Source organism: Ahaetulla prasina, chromosome 18 (genome assembly GCF_028640845.1).
Source record: "Ahaetulla prasina isolate Xishuangbanna chromosome 18, ASM2864084v1, whole genome shotgun sequence".
In the NCBI taxonomy this organism is placed as follows: domain Eukaryota; kingdom Metazoa; phylum Chordata; class Lepidosauria; order Squamata; family Colubridae; genus Ahaetulla; species Ahaetulla prasina.
Genome location: NC_080556.1, coordinates 5,404,752 through 5,421,435, shown reverse-complemented (window position 1 = coordinate 5,421,435; position 16,684 = coordinate 5,404,752). Strand labels below are relative to the sequence as shown.

General features: G+C 49.8%; 1 protein-coding gene across 1 annotated transcript in view; it reads left to right on the top strand.

Annotated features, from left to right (window-relative positions):
• AGRN (agrin) overlaps positions 1-16,684 on the top strand; it is a 234,597-nt gene that overhangs the window by 155,868 nt on the left and 62,045 nt on the right. The window contains exons 7-10 of the mRNA XM_058160877.1: positions 263-469; positions 7,788-8,009; positions 12,112-12,306; positions 13,409-13,609. Coding sequence (XP_058016860.1) covers positions 263-469; positions 7,788-8,009; positions 12,112-12,306; positions 13,409-13,609 — 825 coding nt within the window. The remainder of the gene's footprint in view (positions 1-262; positions 470-7,787; positions 8,010-12,111; positions 12,307-13,408; positions 13,610-16,684) is intronic.

Sequence of the window (16,684 nt, the reverse complement as noted above, 5' to 3'; positions counted from 1 at the left end):
GAACTAGAACTCACCATCTCCTAGGGATTGGCCCAAAGTCACCCCGTCTGCTTTCATGCCTAAGGTGGAACTAGAACTCGCCATCTCCTTGTTTTTAGCCCAAAATCACCTGGCTGGCTTTCATGTCTAAAACAGAACTAGAACTCCCAGGTCTTCTGGCTTTTACCCTAGTTCTCTCCCTCCCTCCCCCCCCCTCTCTCTCACACACACACACATAAGCACCATTGAGACTGACACCCCCTTCTCCCCTTGGCGTCTCCAGACAGATGCCGCGACGAGTGCCGTTTCAACGCCGTGTGCCTGATCCGCCGGGGCCTCGCCCGCTGCTCCTGCGAACGGGTGGTCTGCGACGGCGCCTACCAGCCCCTCTGCGGCAGGGACAGCCGGACCTACTTCAACGACTGCGAGCGCCAGAAGGCGGAGTGCCAGCAGAAAGCTGCCATTCCAGTCAAGCACCATGGACCTTGTGGTAAGTGAGGCCGGACGGGCCCCCCCAAAAAACTCACCCGTTTCTCTGCCTCCCACCCAGTGGGCGCAGCAGCTGAAAGAGGTAAGTGATGACCTCCCTCCTCGGGATGAAACGCAGCCCGTCCTGCTCTCTTCCTTTTCTCTCAGTCCTTCGTTCCCTGCTCTCCTCCTGTGGCTTCCCCCTGTCTCTGTTTGTCAGTCTTTTTGTCCTTTCGGGGGGGGGAATTTTGGAGCAGAGTGTTCAGTCCTGTCCATTCTCCATCTTTTCATCTCTCGGTCTCTCTCGTTCCTGTCTTACCTGCTTGCCGATTCCATTCTCAGCTTGGGGCATCACCTCTTTCACCGTTCGAAGTTCGTAAACGCAGCTTTCCCTTTCTGCCAAACCTGTCTTAAGTTTGCAGGGCTGAGTCTTCTCCCAGGGCTTCAATCTGTGGAGGTCAGAAGCGGAGGGACGCCAGGCAAGGCCGTGCTTTCCCTAAACGGGCACAGAACAGGCAGCTCCTTAGGCCAAACACGGGAAGGAAACAAAGAGGCTATCCAGCTGGTTCAGTTTGTCCTGTTTTTTTGATGCCCCCTTTCCCGTTCACTTTTGCCCGCTTACAAATCCAGGACCGATAATGAAACATTCAGAATAAATTTGCAAATCGTTAGGCCCGTGCGTCACCTCTCTTCTCTTCCCCCCGCCCCCGTGGAATTTTTAACTGCAGACTCCCAGGAATCTGGATTTTCCTTCTACAGGTAGTCCTCGACTTCACAACCGTTCATTTAGTGAGCGTTCAAAGTTACGACGGCATTGGAAAAAGTGAACCGGGCGACCATTTTTCCACACTCGGGACCGTCGCAGCAGCTCCGGTGGTCACGGGATCAAATTTCAGCCGCCTGGGCCGCCGACTCCTATTTACGACGGTCCCGGCGTCGTGGGATGATCCCCATTTGTGGCCTTCTGACCAGCAAAGCCAACGGGGAAGGTTCGCTTAACAACCGTGTGACTAACTTAAGAGCCGTGGTGGCGCAGTGGTGAGAGTGCGGTACTGCAGGCTACTTCTGCTGCCTGCCGGCTGCCTGCAATTTGGCAGTTCAAATCTCACCAGGCTCAAGGTTGACTCAGCCTTCCATCCTTCTGAGGTGGGTCAGATGAGGACCCAGACTATCGGGGGCAAATAGGCTGACTCTGTAAACCGCTTAGAGAGGGCTGTAAAAACACTGTGAAGCGGTATGTAAGTCTAAGTGCTGTTGCTATCTTCCTTCCTTCCTTCCTTCCTTCCTTCCTTCCTTCCTTCCTTCCTTCCCTCCCTGCCTCCCTCCCTCCCTCCGTCCCTCCGTCCCTTCCTTCCTTCCTTATGTAAGTCTAAGTGCTGTTGCTATCTTCCTTCCTTCCTTCCTTCCTTCTTTCCTTCCTTCCTTCCTTCCCTCCCTGCCTCCCTTCCTTCCTCCCTTCCTCCCTTCCTTCCTTCCTTCCTGCCTGCCTGACTTCCCAGTGGTTAGAATGCAGTATTGCAGGCTAACTCTGCCCACTACCAGGAGTTCGACCCTGACCGATTGGCTCAAGCCTTCCATCATCCTTCCGAAGTTGATAAAACGAGGACCCAGATCGTTGGGGGCAATAGACTGACTCTAATCCGCTTAGAGAGGGCTGCAAAATCCCTGTTAAAGCGGTTTCTAAGTCTTAAGGTCTATTGCTATTAATAACCGCATTGATTCACTTAGCAGCGGGGTCAAGGAAAGTCATAAGATGGGGGCGAAAGTCCGCTTTGTTTCGCTTGGCAAGCAGAAATGTTGGCCTCAATTACGGCTGCAAAGTCGAGGATTACCTGTCATAAGTTAACGGGAAAGAGGCGTCTCAAGAAAACTCCATGCCGAAAATCCGTCGCCGACGAGTCTTCGGTTTTAATACAGACTCGATTTGCAAGCAGGTCAAAAGAAGAGTTAGCGATTTCATTTCGACGACATGCAAATTTGATGACTATTAACCCTGGTCAGGCTTGCCTGCCGAGGATCCTGTGTGGGATGCGAACCCTCAAAAAAAAACAACCCGAGTTAAATCGGTAACTGAATTAAATGCACGAGCTAAACCATAGTAATACGTTTTCCCACCTCCTCTGAAAATTCACACGGGGAAAGATAACGATATTATCTCTCTCAGGAGCAATGCAAGGGGGAAAAAAACGATAAAAGATAAAAACTCTTGTTTTTCTGGCTGGCTTAAAAAAACGGGGAGGGGGGGAGGGAAAACACCACACTGGGTACGAAAGGAAAGATGAAAATTAATCTCGCCTGTCTGGTATGCAGAAGCAAAGCGGATTACATATCACACCGCACACACACATACCCGAAAAGAGTCAAACATTTGCATCGAGGCAAATAATTCTCCACTAATTTTTCCGCCACGGTGACGTTCTTTTTAATCTTCCAAATCGCCACCCCCCTCCCCCAGATTCTTCGATGGGAAACGTGAAGTAATCACAGGTTTGATTTCACGAACGGCCGTTCGCCGACGTGTTTACGAACGAAGTGCTTCGTTCGGCACTTCCCAAATGCTAGTGGGGGTTTTTGGGGGGGGACCCAAACATCAGCATGGAATTGAAGACGTTGAGACTCTAGAAAGAATGCAGAGAAGAGCAACCAAGGTGATTAGGGGAACTGGAGGCTAAAAGAGTATAGGGTCTCCTGCTTGAGCAGGGGGCTTGGACTAGATGACCTCCAAGGTCCCTTCCAACTCTGTTCCTGTTTTTTATATGAAGAACAGTTTCAGGGAACTGGGTTTGCCTAGTTTAATGAAAAGAAGGACTAGGGGAGACAGGATAGCAGTCTTCCAATATCTCAGGGGCTGCCCCAAAGAAGAGGGAGTCAAGCTCTTCTCCAAAGCACCTGAAGGCAGGACAAGAAGCAACGAGTGGAAACTTGTCAAGGAGAGAAGCAACTTAGAACTAAGGAGAAATTTCCTGACGGTTAGAACAATTCATCCGAGGAACAACTTGCCTCCAGAAGTTGTGAATGCTCCAACACTGGAAGTTTTTAAGAAGAGGTTGGACAACCCTTTGTCTGAAGTGGTGTAGGGCTTCCTGCCTAAGCAGGGGGTTGGACTAGAAGACCTCCAAGGTCCCTTCCAACTCTTGTTATTCTATTCTATCTCAATTGACAGAAATTCAGAAGAAGCCGCCAAGGAAAGCTGGATGCCTTTTTTTAAAAAAACAAACCGCCAATTCTCTGCCAGGGGAAATTAAATTGGGGGTGTGCTTGGAAACTTGGGGGAAGCAGTCCATAGCTATGTCTGTCTGTCTCTCTCTCTCTCTCTCTTCCCCATCCCCCTCTCCTTTCTTTCTCTCCTTCCTCCGTCTCTCTTTCTTTCTGTTGTCTTGTGTCTTCTAGCGTTACCTGTTTGGAGAAAGGAAGTGCACCTGCCCAGTTCTCCGGATCACTCTACCAGGAGAATTCTGCTGCGAGGTTCGCGCCTTTTGCTCAACTGTACCCTCTTTGCTTCCTCTTGCCATCACCTCTTTCCCTGCGTTTTGCAGAGGGATGTCGGGGGTGGGAAATCCCATTTTCTCTTGCTTTCAAAGCCTTTTGCAAGCCTTGCCCTTGCCCATCGATGCCCGGTTGGCAGGACAGCTGGTGGACCCCAACTTTGTAGGGGTCGCAAAGGCTTGCCCCCTTCTCCTGAACACGCGAATGCACGATGCATTCTTACAACGTTTTGAGGCTGGGGACTGAATTAGTTCATCTTCTGGGCTTGAGTGGTATCTGCGCTTGAGAATCGCGCTTGTGTATGGCGCTTGAGACTCTAGAAAGAGAGCAGAGAAGAGCAACAAAGAGGATTAGGGGACTGGAGGCTAAAACATATGAAGAACGGTTGCAGGAACTTCGTATGTCTAGTTTAATGAAAAGAAGGACTGAGGTGATATGATAGCAGTGTCCCAGTATCTCAGGGGGATGCCCCAAAGAAGAGGGAGTCAAGCTATCTGCCTCTAAAGTCCATGCATAGCTCCCAGATGGTCCTGTCCCCATCTCTGCCTCCGACGCAAAGCCCTCGTCCGGACGTTCCCCAGAGTCCAGGACTGGCCCATGGTCCTCCCTTGTCTCCTCACTGTCCGATTCCGCTGCTAGCTCTATCGGCTGCTGGTGGACCACAACAAATGCTTAGAAATCCAGGATTAGGGGCTAGATATCTCATTTTTCTTTTTTTCCTCAAGGTGTTAAGAGCAGCTGATCGGCTTGGATTAAACCCCAGAGAAAAGTTTCTAGCCCAGGAGTAAGGAAAGTGCACAGCTTGCCATCTCCCTGACAGGCTTGCTTTCTACCTGCAGGGAAATGGCTAACGAGGAGCTGCTTCCCTTCCATGAAAATCCAGCGAGGTTTGAGATCCCCCTGCTCCGCCCCGCTGTCCTGTGGGGCTGAGGTCTTCTTTTAAGATTGGTTTTGTTCGCGTTGTGGCCCATCAGCGGCCAGCAGAGCCGATGGCAGACTCAGACAGTGAGGAGGTAGGGGAGGAACATGGGCCACTCCTGGAGTCTGGGGAAGGCTCTGACGAGGGCTCTGCGTCGGAGGCAGAGAGGAGGCCAGGGCCATCTGACACTTGTCAGCTGCCTTCGGAGTTGGACATCAGCGGGGCAGAAGAACAGCTGGAGCCTGTTCCCAGTATGCGCATGCACAGAGCTGCCAGGAGAAGGGAACAGCTAAGGAATAAGGGTCGACTCAGGAGTAAAGCCACAGTTGGACAGTGAATGGCCCCTCCCACAGGGAATAAAGAGGAGCAAAAGGGGAGGGGAGTTTGTGGGAGACAGTTAGTTCACTTAATTGGTTCCTGACTCCCAGAGACGCCTTGCCAAGTTTTGAAGATACCGGCCTGGCAGCTCTCCAAGCCCGATAAGGTCTGTGGCTGTAAATTCTCCCTTGAAAGACTTTGCTGGATGTGAATGAGAAGAATTCACAGTAACTTAATCAAAAGGAGTTTGGTTTTTTTTGTCGGGACAAGGAGTCCGCTTCATGCTCTTGGGAAGCCTAGGTCGGAACACCCCAACGGGCCATCGCATGAAATTACAAACTTTAGAAGAACGGTGGCTGCTTCCTCCTGCACATCCTGTCTCAGTGTTTTCCCTACCTTCCTCTTCCTCTCTCACTTCCCTCCCTCCCTCTGTGAAATGCTCCCTTGCGATGAACAAGGCCTGCTTTCCGCATCCTTCCTTTGAGCAAACTTGGCGTTGTGTTCAGAGGTGGGTTCCGCGTAATTTTACCACCGGTTCGCCGCGCAGCGAAAACGTGAGGCCTTCCGCGCATGTGCTTTGCTCACACGTGCAGCTAGTACGCATACGCGTGGCTTAGAAAACGTGGCTAAATAGGACGGTATAGCACCTGGGTGGGTGGGCGGCCACTCCGAAGTGGCCACTACCGGTTCTCCCGAACCGGTTGAATACCAACACTGATTGCATTGCACCAAGATCTGCAGGCTAAATAATTGCACTCCCACTCCTCAATTTCCTCCTAATTCTCATCCCCCAAACACTTTTATTCTTCCCATCTCCTGGGCGCATGAAGGGCGCCACCATTCTGAGCCAATGGCATTCAGAAGTTGTGGGAGCTTCGTCCCCGGGAGCTTTCAAGAAGAGACCGGACTGCCATCCGTCAGAAACGGTGTTAGGGTCTCCTGCTTGGGCGAGGGAAGGGGCGGTTGGGCTAGATGACCCACGAGGACCCCCTTCCAAATCCGTTAATTAAGGATTGTGTGTGTGTGAGAGAGAGCAATCTCATCAATCAATAAATGAAATCTGTAGCCTGGCTAGGTGGCTCGGTGGCTAAGACGCTGAGTTGTCAACCAAAAAGGTCGGCAGTTTGGCGGTTCGAATCCTTAGTATAGGTCTCCTGAATGAGCAGAGGGTTGGGCTAGATGACCTCCAAGGTCCCTTCCAACTCTCTTACTGTTGTTTACACCCAGAGAGGCCGAAAGGTTGAGAAATTCTAGGTTTGTATACCTGCAGGGGGTACAATTCTTTTTCTCTTTGGGTTTCTAGTCCTTATGAAATGCATAAGCCTAGCACCGAGGTGGAGCAACAGTTATTTCAGGGATGCAGGAATAAACGTTGATGCATACAAGGTAGTTCTGAATCGTACTTGTTGCTGAAGAGCGATAATTAATATTTAGCGGAGGCAGAGGAAAATAACGTTATTTCCCTGCAGCTTACTGCAGCCCTCGGCGACCAGGAGTAAGAAAATTGGTCCTTCTAGGCAAAGGGGATACAGTTTGGCTGAGTGGTTAGAGCACCAGCTTAGAAACCAGGAGACAAGGAGTTCTAGTCCCGCCTGAGGCATGAAATCCAGGTGGCTGACTTTGGGCCAATCACTAGGAGACAAGGAGTTCTAGTCCTGCCTTAAGCATGACTGGGTGACTTTGGGCCAATCGCCAGGAGACAGGGACTTCTAGTCCCGCCTTAAGCATGAAACCTGGTTGGGTGACTTTGGGCCAATCACTAGGAGACAGGGACTTCTAGTCCCGCCTTAACCATAAAAACTGGCTGGGTGACTTTGGTCCCATCATCAGAGAAGGTGCGTTCTAGTCCCGCCTTAGGCATGAAGCAGATTGGGTGACTTTATGCCAATCACCAGGAGATGATAACTTCTAGTCCCGCCTTTGAAAGCTGGCTTGTTGACTTTGGACCAGTCATTCTCTCTCAGCCCGAGCCCACCTCCCAGGGTTGTTGTTCTGGGGAAAATATGAGGAGGAAGGAATATTAGGTATACTTGTCACCTTGTGCTATTTGTAAACATAAGAAAGGTAAGATAGAAAATATTTTTTTTTAAAAAAAATAGAAAATAATTCTGAAAACAAAAACTTTTTAAAAAACTTTTTAAAAAAAACATTTTTAAAACTTTTTCTAAAAAAACTTTTTAAAAACTTAAAAAACTTTTTTAAACTTTTTAAAAACTTAAAAAAAACTTTTTAAAAACTTTTTTAAAAACTTTTTAAAAACTTTTTTTAAAAAGTTTTTTTTTAAAATGGTGGGTCTGTCATGTGGCATGGCCAAATCGCCATCCCACCCATTTGGCAAAATCCGGAGTGTGGCTGCTGCAGCTTTTCCACATAGACGGGCATCTCCCTTCTTCATTCCCTGCTGTGACCAGAGGTGGGTTTCTCATTAGGTTACTACCGGTTCGCCCCGTGCGCGCCTGCTTTACTTTGTACGCGCATGCCTTGGTTCCTGATATCTTTCACCCAAATTGTCGGGGAGAGAGAGAGAGAGATGGAGGTGGAGGACTCTGTCCAGCTGCACTGGGGTGTCCGCCCCTTCTCTAACCATTCTACCTGCTTTCCTGCTCTTCTGATGCAGATCTTGGCAAGCCGAGCCCCTGTTTGAGCGTCGAGTGCCAGTACGGTGCCACCTGCGTGGTGAAGAACCAGGAGGCTGTTTGCGAGTGTCAGCAAGTGTGCCAGAGCATTTACGATCCGGTCTGCGGCAGCGACAACCTCACCTACAGCAACCCTTGCGAGCTGGACGCCATGGCCTGCGCCCTCCGGAAGGAGATCCGCGTGAAGCACAAGGGCCCCTGTGGTGAGTGGTTAGATTCCCTGCTGCCTGATGCTCGATTTGAGGGTCACATCTCGACCGGAAAGCCCCAGTTTTAAATCCCCGCTCATCTAGCAGCCACAGTCAGCCTCCCCCAGGCTCTGGAGGCCCTCCAGAGGCCAAAAACAGTCCCATTTCCGGATTTCTGGAACTTCCAAGAAGCCCATTTTTTGCCCTTCCCAGGCTCTGGAGGCTTTCGTCGAGCCTCTGGAAGGGTGAAAAAGGCATCCCCCGGGCTCTGGAGGCCAGGAATGGGCCCATTTCCAGGAGGCCTGTTTTATGCCCTCTCCAGGCTCTGCACAGGTGCTGCACTTACCTGGCATCCAAAATGGGCCACGTGAAGACGTCTGGGACTGGCAGGGTGAGGTGGGCAGGGCCAGCCAGTCCTTGCAACTACTGGTTCAGTGAACCAGATGTAAAATTAGCATCCGGTATTCCCAAACCGGTCCAAACCAGCTGAATCCCACCCCTGGCCACCGCCTCTCCTAACCTAGCCCCAGGCCTTCTCTGGCACCAGCGTAAACCTCTGCTTAATAAAATTATTATGAGAGATTAAACTGTGCATCGGAGATCGAGGTCGCCGGTCCCACCGGCTATATGACAACCAGAGATGGATGTGTAAGCAATTAGCTCAGGAAGCTGAGCGCCAAAAAAAATCCCCTGCTATCTATGGAGCTTACAGTCTTAAATCCAATGTAGGGAGAGGACAGGACCGAAGAGGTTATGGGGAGGGCAGACAACCCAGAGATAAGGACAAAAGGGTTTCATTTCAGTTTCTTGTTCTTCTGCCTGCTCAGAGGAGAATGTGGGGGCTTCCCCTGAGAAGGTGGGTTAATTTAGCATGCGGCACTTCCCTCCTCCCTTTCCTTGTGGCGAGCCGTTTTGAGGACTAGAAACCCGCTGCTTCTCTCAGGGCGCTGGGGCTGATTTGTCTCTTGGCTTCCTGTGCATGTTTTCCCTGTGGAAAGAAGACAGAGTGGATGATTTGATGCTGCCTTAGGGGAAGAAGGGACAGCTCAACAGGAACGCCCCGCTCTCCAGACTTGTCAAGTCAAACAATCTGGTACCTTGGAATTGGGAATGTCCCCAGAGAGACCTTTGGGTTTTTTAAATAAAATAAAATATAAAAAAAATAAAAAATAAAATAAAATAAAATATAAAAAAAATAAAAATCCAAACACGTACCTCCCGTCAGAGGGAAAGTTAGCCATGCTTGCTTTTAGCACGTTGCCGAAGGGTTTTTTTAAAATTCTGCCTAACGCTCGGCTGTGCTTTCAAATTGCTGGGATTTATTTTTTAGTGTTTTTTTTTTACTCGTTTTATTGCACTTCATACTCCTGTTGTTGTTGTTACGAATTGCCTCGGGACCCGGAATTGATGGATTGGACAGGAGAGAAACTCTTTTTCTCTCTCCCCCGTCCTGGATGTGCTAATTTTTAAAATCTTCCTCAGCCCTTCCTCCCTCCCTCCCTCTGTCTCTTTCTTTCTTTCCCTTTCCCTTTCCCTTTCTCTTTCTTTCTTTCTTTCTTTCTTCCTTCCTTCCTTCCTCCCACCCTTCTTCCTCCCTTCCTTCCTCCCTCTGTCTCTTTCTTTCCCTTTCTCTTTCTTTCTTTCCCTTCCTTCCTCCTACCCTCCTTCCTCCCTCCCTCCCTCCCTCTGTCTCTTTCTTTCCTTTCCTTTCCTTTCCTTCCTTCCCCTCCTTCCTTCCTTCATCCCTCTGTCTCTTTCCCTTTCTTTCCTTCCCTCCCTCCCTTCTTTCTTTCTCCTTCCTTCCTTCCTTCTTTCCTTCCTTCCTTCATTTCTCCTTCCTTCCTTTCCTCCCTCCTTCCTTCTGTCTCTTTCTTTCTTTCTTCCTTCCTTCCTTCCTTCTTTCTTCCCTCTACCCCTTCCTCTCTCTCTTTCTCTCTCTCCCACCCATCTTAAAAAATAAACAATCTTAAAGACTCCGACTTCTTTTTCTCCAAAGGAAAAAACAAAGCTTCTTATTTAGGCAAAGTGTGTCAAAGAATGATGCCTTAATGCTTGGCAATCAAACCATCATTATTGGTCGTTTCTGTCCTGCCCACTTAAAGCTGGGGAGGGGGGAAATAACGGTTGGAAATTTTGGGGACTCCCTCACTTCAGAAAGCCCAACCGGCTGCTCCCTGGTGTGTGAAAATTAAACATCTCTCACCAATTGACCATGGATTTGAACCATTCCGCTGCCAGAAAAGTGTGAAATAGCCTTCCTTTTGGCTTAACACCCCCCCTTTCCATTTTAGCTCCTGAGGGGGCCAGGGAGTGCCCGAGAGAACCAAGCTGGCTTGCCATGCACAGGAGGTAGCCTGATTTTGGCCAATTTGGGAGTGGGTGGGTGGGAAGTCAAATATTGGACCAGCCTCCTGGCGGGGGATTTCCTAACGAAGCTTTCTTCACCAAGCGTGAACGAAAAGATTGAGGTACAGAAACAGAGCTAACACGCTCGTGCATTGCCCTAGGATGGCGGAACGTAGCAGCTGGCAACCCCTTTGCCCAATGTTGGGCGGTAATTAAATTGGCTGGCAGCGTGAAGCGGGCAGGTGAAGATGCCAAGCAGGGGCATGCCTCTCACACAAAACCCTACGGTGGGGGAATGTGCCAGAGAGGCCGTTATCAGGGTTGTCGGGTCTGACGGGTGTGTAACAGTAACAGAGTTGGAAGGGACCTTGAAGGTCATCTAGTTCAACCCCCTGCTCACGCAGGAGACCCGTACTAGGGATTCGAACCGCCGAACTGCCAACCAGCTTTCATGCCTAAGGCAGGACTAGAACTCCCCATCTCTTGGTGATTGGCCCAAAGTCACCCAGTCGGCTTTCATGCCTAAAGCAAGACTAGAACTCACAGCCTCCTTAGCTTCCTAAGCCAGCATCTTACCCGCTATACCCACTCCGTTTCCTGCCTTGCAGCTGAAACCCTTGGGGGTTATTGCTTGTTTTATTCCCCATTGATTGACAGGGGAATGGGCCCTGCCTGTCTCTTGACATATTGTGCGGCTCTCAGAGCAAAGATTTTTCTCTGCTTTTCGATAGATAAGCCCTGCCAGAATCCCCAGCTGTAAAATCGAAAGCTGTTTTTTTGGGGGGGGGCTGTTCCCCGCTTTCCCAGCCAACCGCTTCCTCCCCTTGCAGGCTGCCTGCCAAAGATACCTTATCCCAGGTCACATTTCTTCTTGGCCTGCTTAGGAAATGGCTCCCCCCCCACTTCTGGCAAAATCTTCTGCAGCTGCCTGATCTTTTGCGCTGTTCTGCTTGCCACCAAGGCGCCCATTCGAACCCTGATGCCCATCGTCCTTCTCAGTGTTTAGGGAGTCCCAATGTTCTGTCCCCCTCCCCACCTCACATCAAAGAGTGCAGGTGCGAGCGTCTAACAGTCATTTATTCTACAACAGACCTGAATTTCCTTTGTGGATAAAAGACTTGACAGCTACAGTTCAAATGCCTGCCAAGTTCCTTATCACTTGGCAGAGACGGGAGTCCACTTGTCCGTAGGCCGGGGCAGCCAAGAGTACACAGAATAATTCCTTCACACAGTCCAGGCCTTAACTCAAAAACAACTGATCCGAAGTTCATGCTTTGAAGTTTTTGTCCGTCACAGGGGCTACAGAGCAACTCCACCCGCTTTTATCCCCTGTGGGGTGTGGGTCAGTGACTCAGCACTCTCTGGGCCTGCCACACATCTTCCTTTGCTGCGCACACTTCTCCTTCCGACGCTGTCTGGGATCAATCCAGGATTGATCTTCCTCACCCTCTGTCGGTGGGGGCTCCGACACGCCTTCTTCCTGGCCTTCAGCTGGCACCTGAGGCGTTGCCAGAAAGGAGGGACCTGGAGAGGGAGGCCTTGTCAGCTCCCCCCCACCCTCACTCTCAGAGTCATCCTCCTCCAGGAGGCCAGGCTCGGGAGCCGGAGTCACAACACCCAGCAACCTTGTGGTTATCCATGAACTCATGACCATCCTAAGAAAAATGCTAGCCTAACCTCCTTTCCGGGTGGGGAGGGGGGGAGGAAAAGGAGCGTTTAAAAGGATTTTATCAAATCCTCATTAATCGAGATTTCTCCGCCGCCTTTCCAGACCGCTGTCGGAAGTGCCAATTTGGTGCCATCTGCGAGGCCGAGACGGGCAGGTGTGTGTGCCCCACCGAATGCGTCGCCTCCTCTCAGCTGGTTTGCGGAACCGACGGGAACACCTACGGGAGCGAGTGCGAACTCCACGTTCAGTCCTGCATCCAACAGGTCTCCATCGAGGTGGCAGCCCAAGGCAGCTGCAGTAAGTCCCAGGGGTTTTATTTCTCCCTGGGACGGTCCTTCCAGATCTAGGCTGTTTCTCTCTCTTTCTCTGTCTCTCTATGTCTCTCTCTCTCTTTCTCTCTCTGTGTTTTTTCTCTCTCTCTCTCTCTCTCCCCCTGTGTGTGTCTCTGTCTCTGTCTCTCTCTCTCTTTCTCTTTCTCTCTCTCTCTTTCTCTTTGTCTCTCTCTGTCTCTCTCTCTTTCTCTCTCTCTTTGTTTCTCTCTCTCCCTGTGTGTTTCTCTGTCTGTCTCTTTCTCTTTCTCTCTCTCTCTTTCTCTTTGTCTCTCTCTGTCTCTCTCTCTTTCTCTCTCTCTTTGTTTCTCTCTCTCCCTGTGTGTTTCTCTGTCTCTATCTCTTTCTCTTTCTCTCTGTCTCTCTCTCTTTCTTTCTTTCTCTCTCTTTCTTTCTCTTTTTCTTTCTCTGTCTGTCTCTCTCTTTCTCTCTGTTTGTCTCTGTGTCTCTCTCCCTGCATTTCTCTCTTTCTCTCTGTCTCTCTACCCCCCCTCTCTCTCTCTCTCTCACACACACACACACACACTTCTTGGCACACTATTGGCATGTGCTTCCTTGAAGTTTCTTTCCCCTCCAAACCAGCAGCTTAAAAACTAAAATAACGGCGGGATCCTGGGTGCTGCTCCCTGGTGGTTTTCTTGCAGCCGTTTCATTGCCAAACTAGGTAACCTCATCAGTGTAGAGACATTAGCAATAGCACTTACAGTATCCCTTCGCAGTGCTTTACGGCTGACTCCAAGTGGTTTACAGAGTCAGCATATTGTCCCCAACAACTTTTACCGACCTTGGAAGGATGAGTCAATCCTGAGCTGGTCAGGATCGAACTCCTGGCAGTGAGCAGTGAGTTAGCCTGCAATACTGCCTTCTAACCACCATGCCACCACGGTTCTATATTAGTGTACACTGCGCACACGAACGTGCCCTGTGCTCAATGAGGTTACCTAGTTTGGTAATGAAAAAAAACCCACCTAACTCAGAGAGCACCAGTTCAACCCCGAGTTACAGATCTTCTACGGGAATAACTTCCTGGGCCTCTTAACTCTTCCTCCTCTCTCGCCCGCTGTCCGCAGAAGCCTGTGGAGCCACGGTATGTTCCTTCGGGGCAAAGTGCGTGGATGGGCAGTGCCTCTGCCCCCGTTGTGAGCAACAGCCCTTGTCCCGCGTCTGTGGAAGCAACAGCATCACGTACAACAACGAGTGCGAACTGCGCCTGGCAGCTTGCCAGCAGAAGGAAGAACTGGAGGTTGCGAAGAGGGGCCCGTGCGATGACGGTGAGTCTTCCATACTCCGCTCTCTCAATCAGGGATGGTATTCAGCCGGTTCTATCCAATTTGGGCGAACCGGTTGCAGCAGCTGCGGGAAGCTCCACTCGCCCACCCACTCATCATGTCCTGTTTTTGACGCTCTGCGCATACGCGGAAGGCTCTGCGTGCACGCTCACATTTGCGAACCCGTAGCAAACCACCCCTGGTCTCAATGCTGGGTCCTTCTTCACAGGCAGGTCCTCGCCTTGCAAGCCATTCGTTTAGTGACGGTTCAAAGTTACAACGGCACTGGGAAGAAGGGACTTACAGATGTTTCTTTCACACAGCGCACAAACACCCCACGGTCACACGGTCAGAATTCGGATGCTGCCCAACCGATTCATATTTACGACGGTTGCAATGTCCTGGAGGGGATCCCGCAATTTCACCCCCTTTTGCAACCTTCGGGCAAGCAACCTCGACGGGGAAGGCTGATTCCCTTAACAACCCTAATTTTTTTTTTGAATAACTTTGGCCAAAAAGATTGGAAAACAACTGGGGCAAAATTTGCTCAACAGCTGTCTCGCTTAGCAACAGAAATTTGGGGGGCTCCATTGCGGTCGTAAGTCGAGGATTACCTGCAGTGTCTGATAAACAGCCGAAATTTCGCAGGTTCGAAGATTCAGCCAGTTTTCCTCACCGTTTTGTTTTGTTTTGTTTTTTTTAAAAAAAACGACGACATCTGAGCTAAAGCTTGCTAATCTCAGCTAGCCTTAATCGGGGTTAATTCTTGGCCAGTTTAATCTTAAAAGGACTGCTTTTCTTTTCTGTTGATTCGTTGTTTGATGGGGTTGCATATCGCATCGCTGGTTTGATTTTAATCGTACCCCACCCACCAGTCTTTGCTTTTGAGAAATAGAAGGGCATATTAAAAAAAAAAAAGCATGTTAGTAAATAAATATATTATTATTATTATTATTATTATTATTATTATTATTATTATTATTATTATTATTATTATTATTATTATTTATTAGATTTCTATACCGCCCTTCTCCCGAAGGACTCAGGGTGGTGTACAGCCAAAATAAAAACAAACAATACAATATACAATTAAAACAAGAATTAAAAAACTTATTACACAGTTGGCCTAAGACTTTAAAAAACGATTAAAATTCTAAAACCCATTAAAATTCATAATATAAATTTAAAAACCAACAAAATTTAAGCCAGCCCCGCGCGAATAAATAAATACGTTTTCAGTTCGCGGCGGAAGGTCCGAAGGTTAGATATTTGGCGCAAACCAGGGGGAAGTTCGTTCCAGAGGGTAGGAGACCTCTGTATGTATCATCGGGGGGGGGGGGGAGGGGGAGGCTTATGCAAAACCTGGAAACGGATTGCTTTAATAAGGAATGTTGCCCACATGAATTAAGTTCTAACCCAGTGATGGCTAATCTTTTTGCCATTGCATGCCAAAAACGGGGGGAGTGCTGGGGGGGGGGTTGCGCACACCCATAATTCTATGCGCCCCGCCCACCCACCCCGCCGTGCATGCCCGCAGAACACACACACACCATTCCCCACGCTTTTGGCACGTGATGGCCCGGTAGGCCCGTCTTTCGCTATCCCCAGGCTCCAGAGCCTTTCTAGGAGCCTGGGGAGGGCGAAAACGGCTTTCCCCACCCCCCTCGGAGGCCCTCCGGAGGCCAGAAACTTCTGGTAGGCCCAGAAGGACCAGAAACCAGCTGGCCCGGAGCTAAGCTCACGTGCCCACCAAAATGGCTCCGCGTGCCCCTAGCGGTACCGTGCCATAGGTTCGCCATCCTGGTTTTAACCCATTTCCTAATTAAGACGGCCGTCGGATGCCGTTATATCTTGACTGGCGGCCCATCCAACAGTGTCAAATATTGACGGATTATATCTCCCGCCTCTCCGAGGTTGTAAAACCGGTGCAAATATTTTTTAATTTTCCTGGGGAATTATATTTTAAGATGTGGAGATGCTCAGCCCTTTTCTGGGAGACAAGATATAAATGTATATGGATTTAATATTTCCAAAGGGCGGAAGCATTGGAGAGGCTTGGGGGGGCAATGTCACCAGGATTGGGGGGGGGGTTGTATATGGAGACTTGCGTGTAGCAGCTGAGACGAGGAAGCAGGCAGAGGGGTGAAGCAGGCTCTGCCTTCCTCCTTGAGTCCCTTCTTCCCTGCTAAGTCTGGGGCCCTTCTGCCTCCCTTCCCTCCCCTCCCCTCCCCGTCCTTGCCCTGGCTCTCCTTCCTTCCCATTGTCTCTTTAGCTGCCAATAATGCAAGGCTTTTCAGTGCTTTAATTTCACACTTCAGAAGCGTTGAGGGAGGTGAGAGAAAGGCAGGCTCGCAGTGTTCTTTTTCTTTGTTTCCTTCCCTCCCTTCTCTCTCCTTTCTTCCTTCCTTCCTCCCTCCCTCCCTTCTTCCTTTCCTTTTACCCTTCCTCCCTCCCTCCCTTTTCTCTCTTCTTCCTTCCTTCTCTTCTCTCCTTCCTTTCTCTTCTCTCCCTTTCTTCCTCCTTTCCCCTCTAACTCTCCTTCTCTTCCTCCCTCTTTTCCTTCCTCCCTGTCTTCCTTCCTTCCTCTTTCCTCTCTTCCTCCTTTCTTCCTGCATTCCTTCCTATCTTTTGGTCCTTTCTCCCTCCATTTTCTCCCTTCTTCCTTCCTTCCTTCTTCCTTCTCTTCTCTCCTTCCTTCCTCTTTCCTCCCTTCCTCCTTTTTTCCTTCTTTCCTCCCTATCCTTCTGTCCTTTCTCCCTCCCTTGTCTCTCTTCTTCCTTTCTCTTCTCTCCCTTTCTCCCTCCTTTCCCCTCTAACTTCCTTTCTCTTCCTCCCTCTTTTCCTTCCTCCCTGTCTTCCTTCCTTCCCCTTCCTCCCTTCCTCCTTTCTTCCTTCTTTCCTCGCTATCCTTCTGTCCTTTCTCCTCCTTTCTCTCTTCTTCCTTCCTTCTCTTCTCTCCTTCCTTTCTCTTCTCTCCTTTCTTCCTCCTTTCCCTCTAACTCTCCTTCTCTTCCTCCTCTTTTCCTTCCTCCCTGTCTTCCTTCCTTCCTCTTTCCTCTTCCTCCTTTCTTCCTGCAT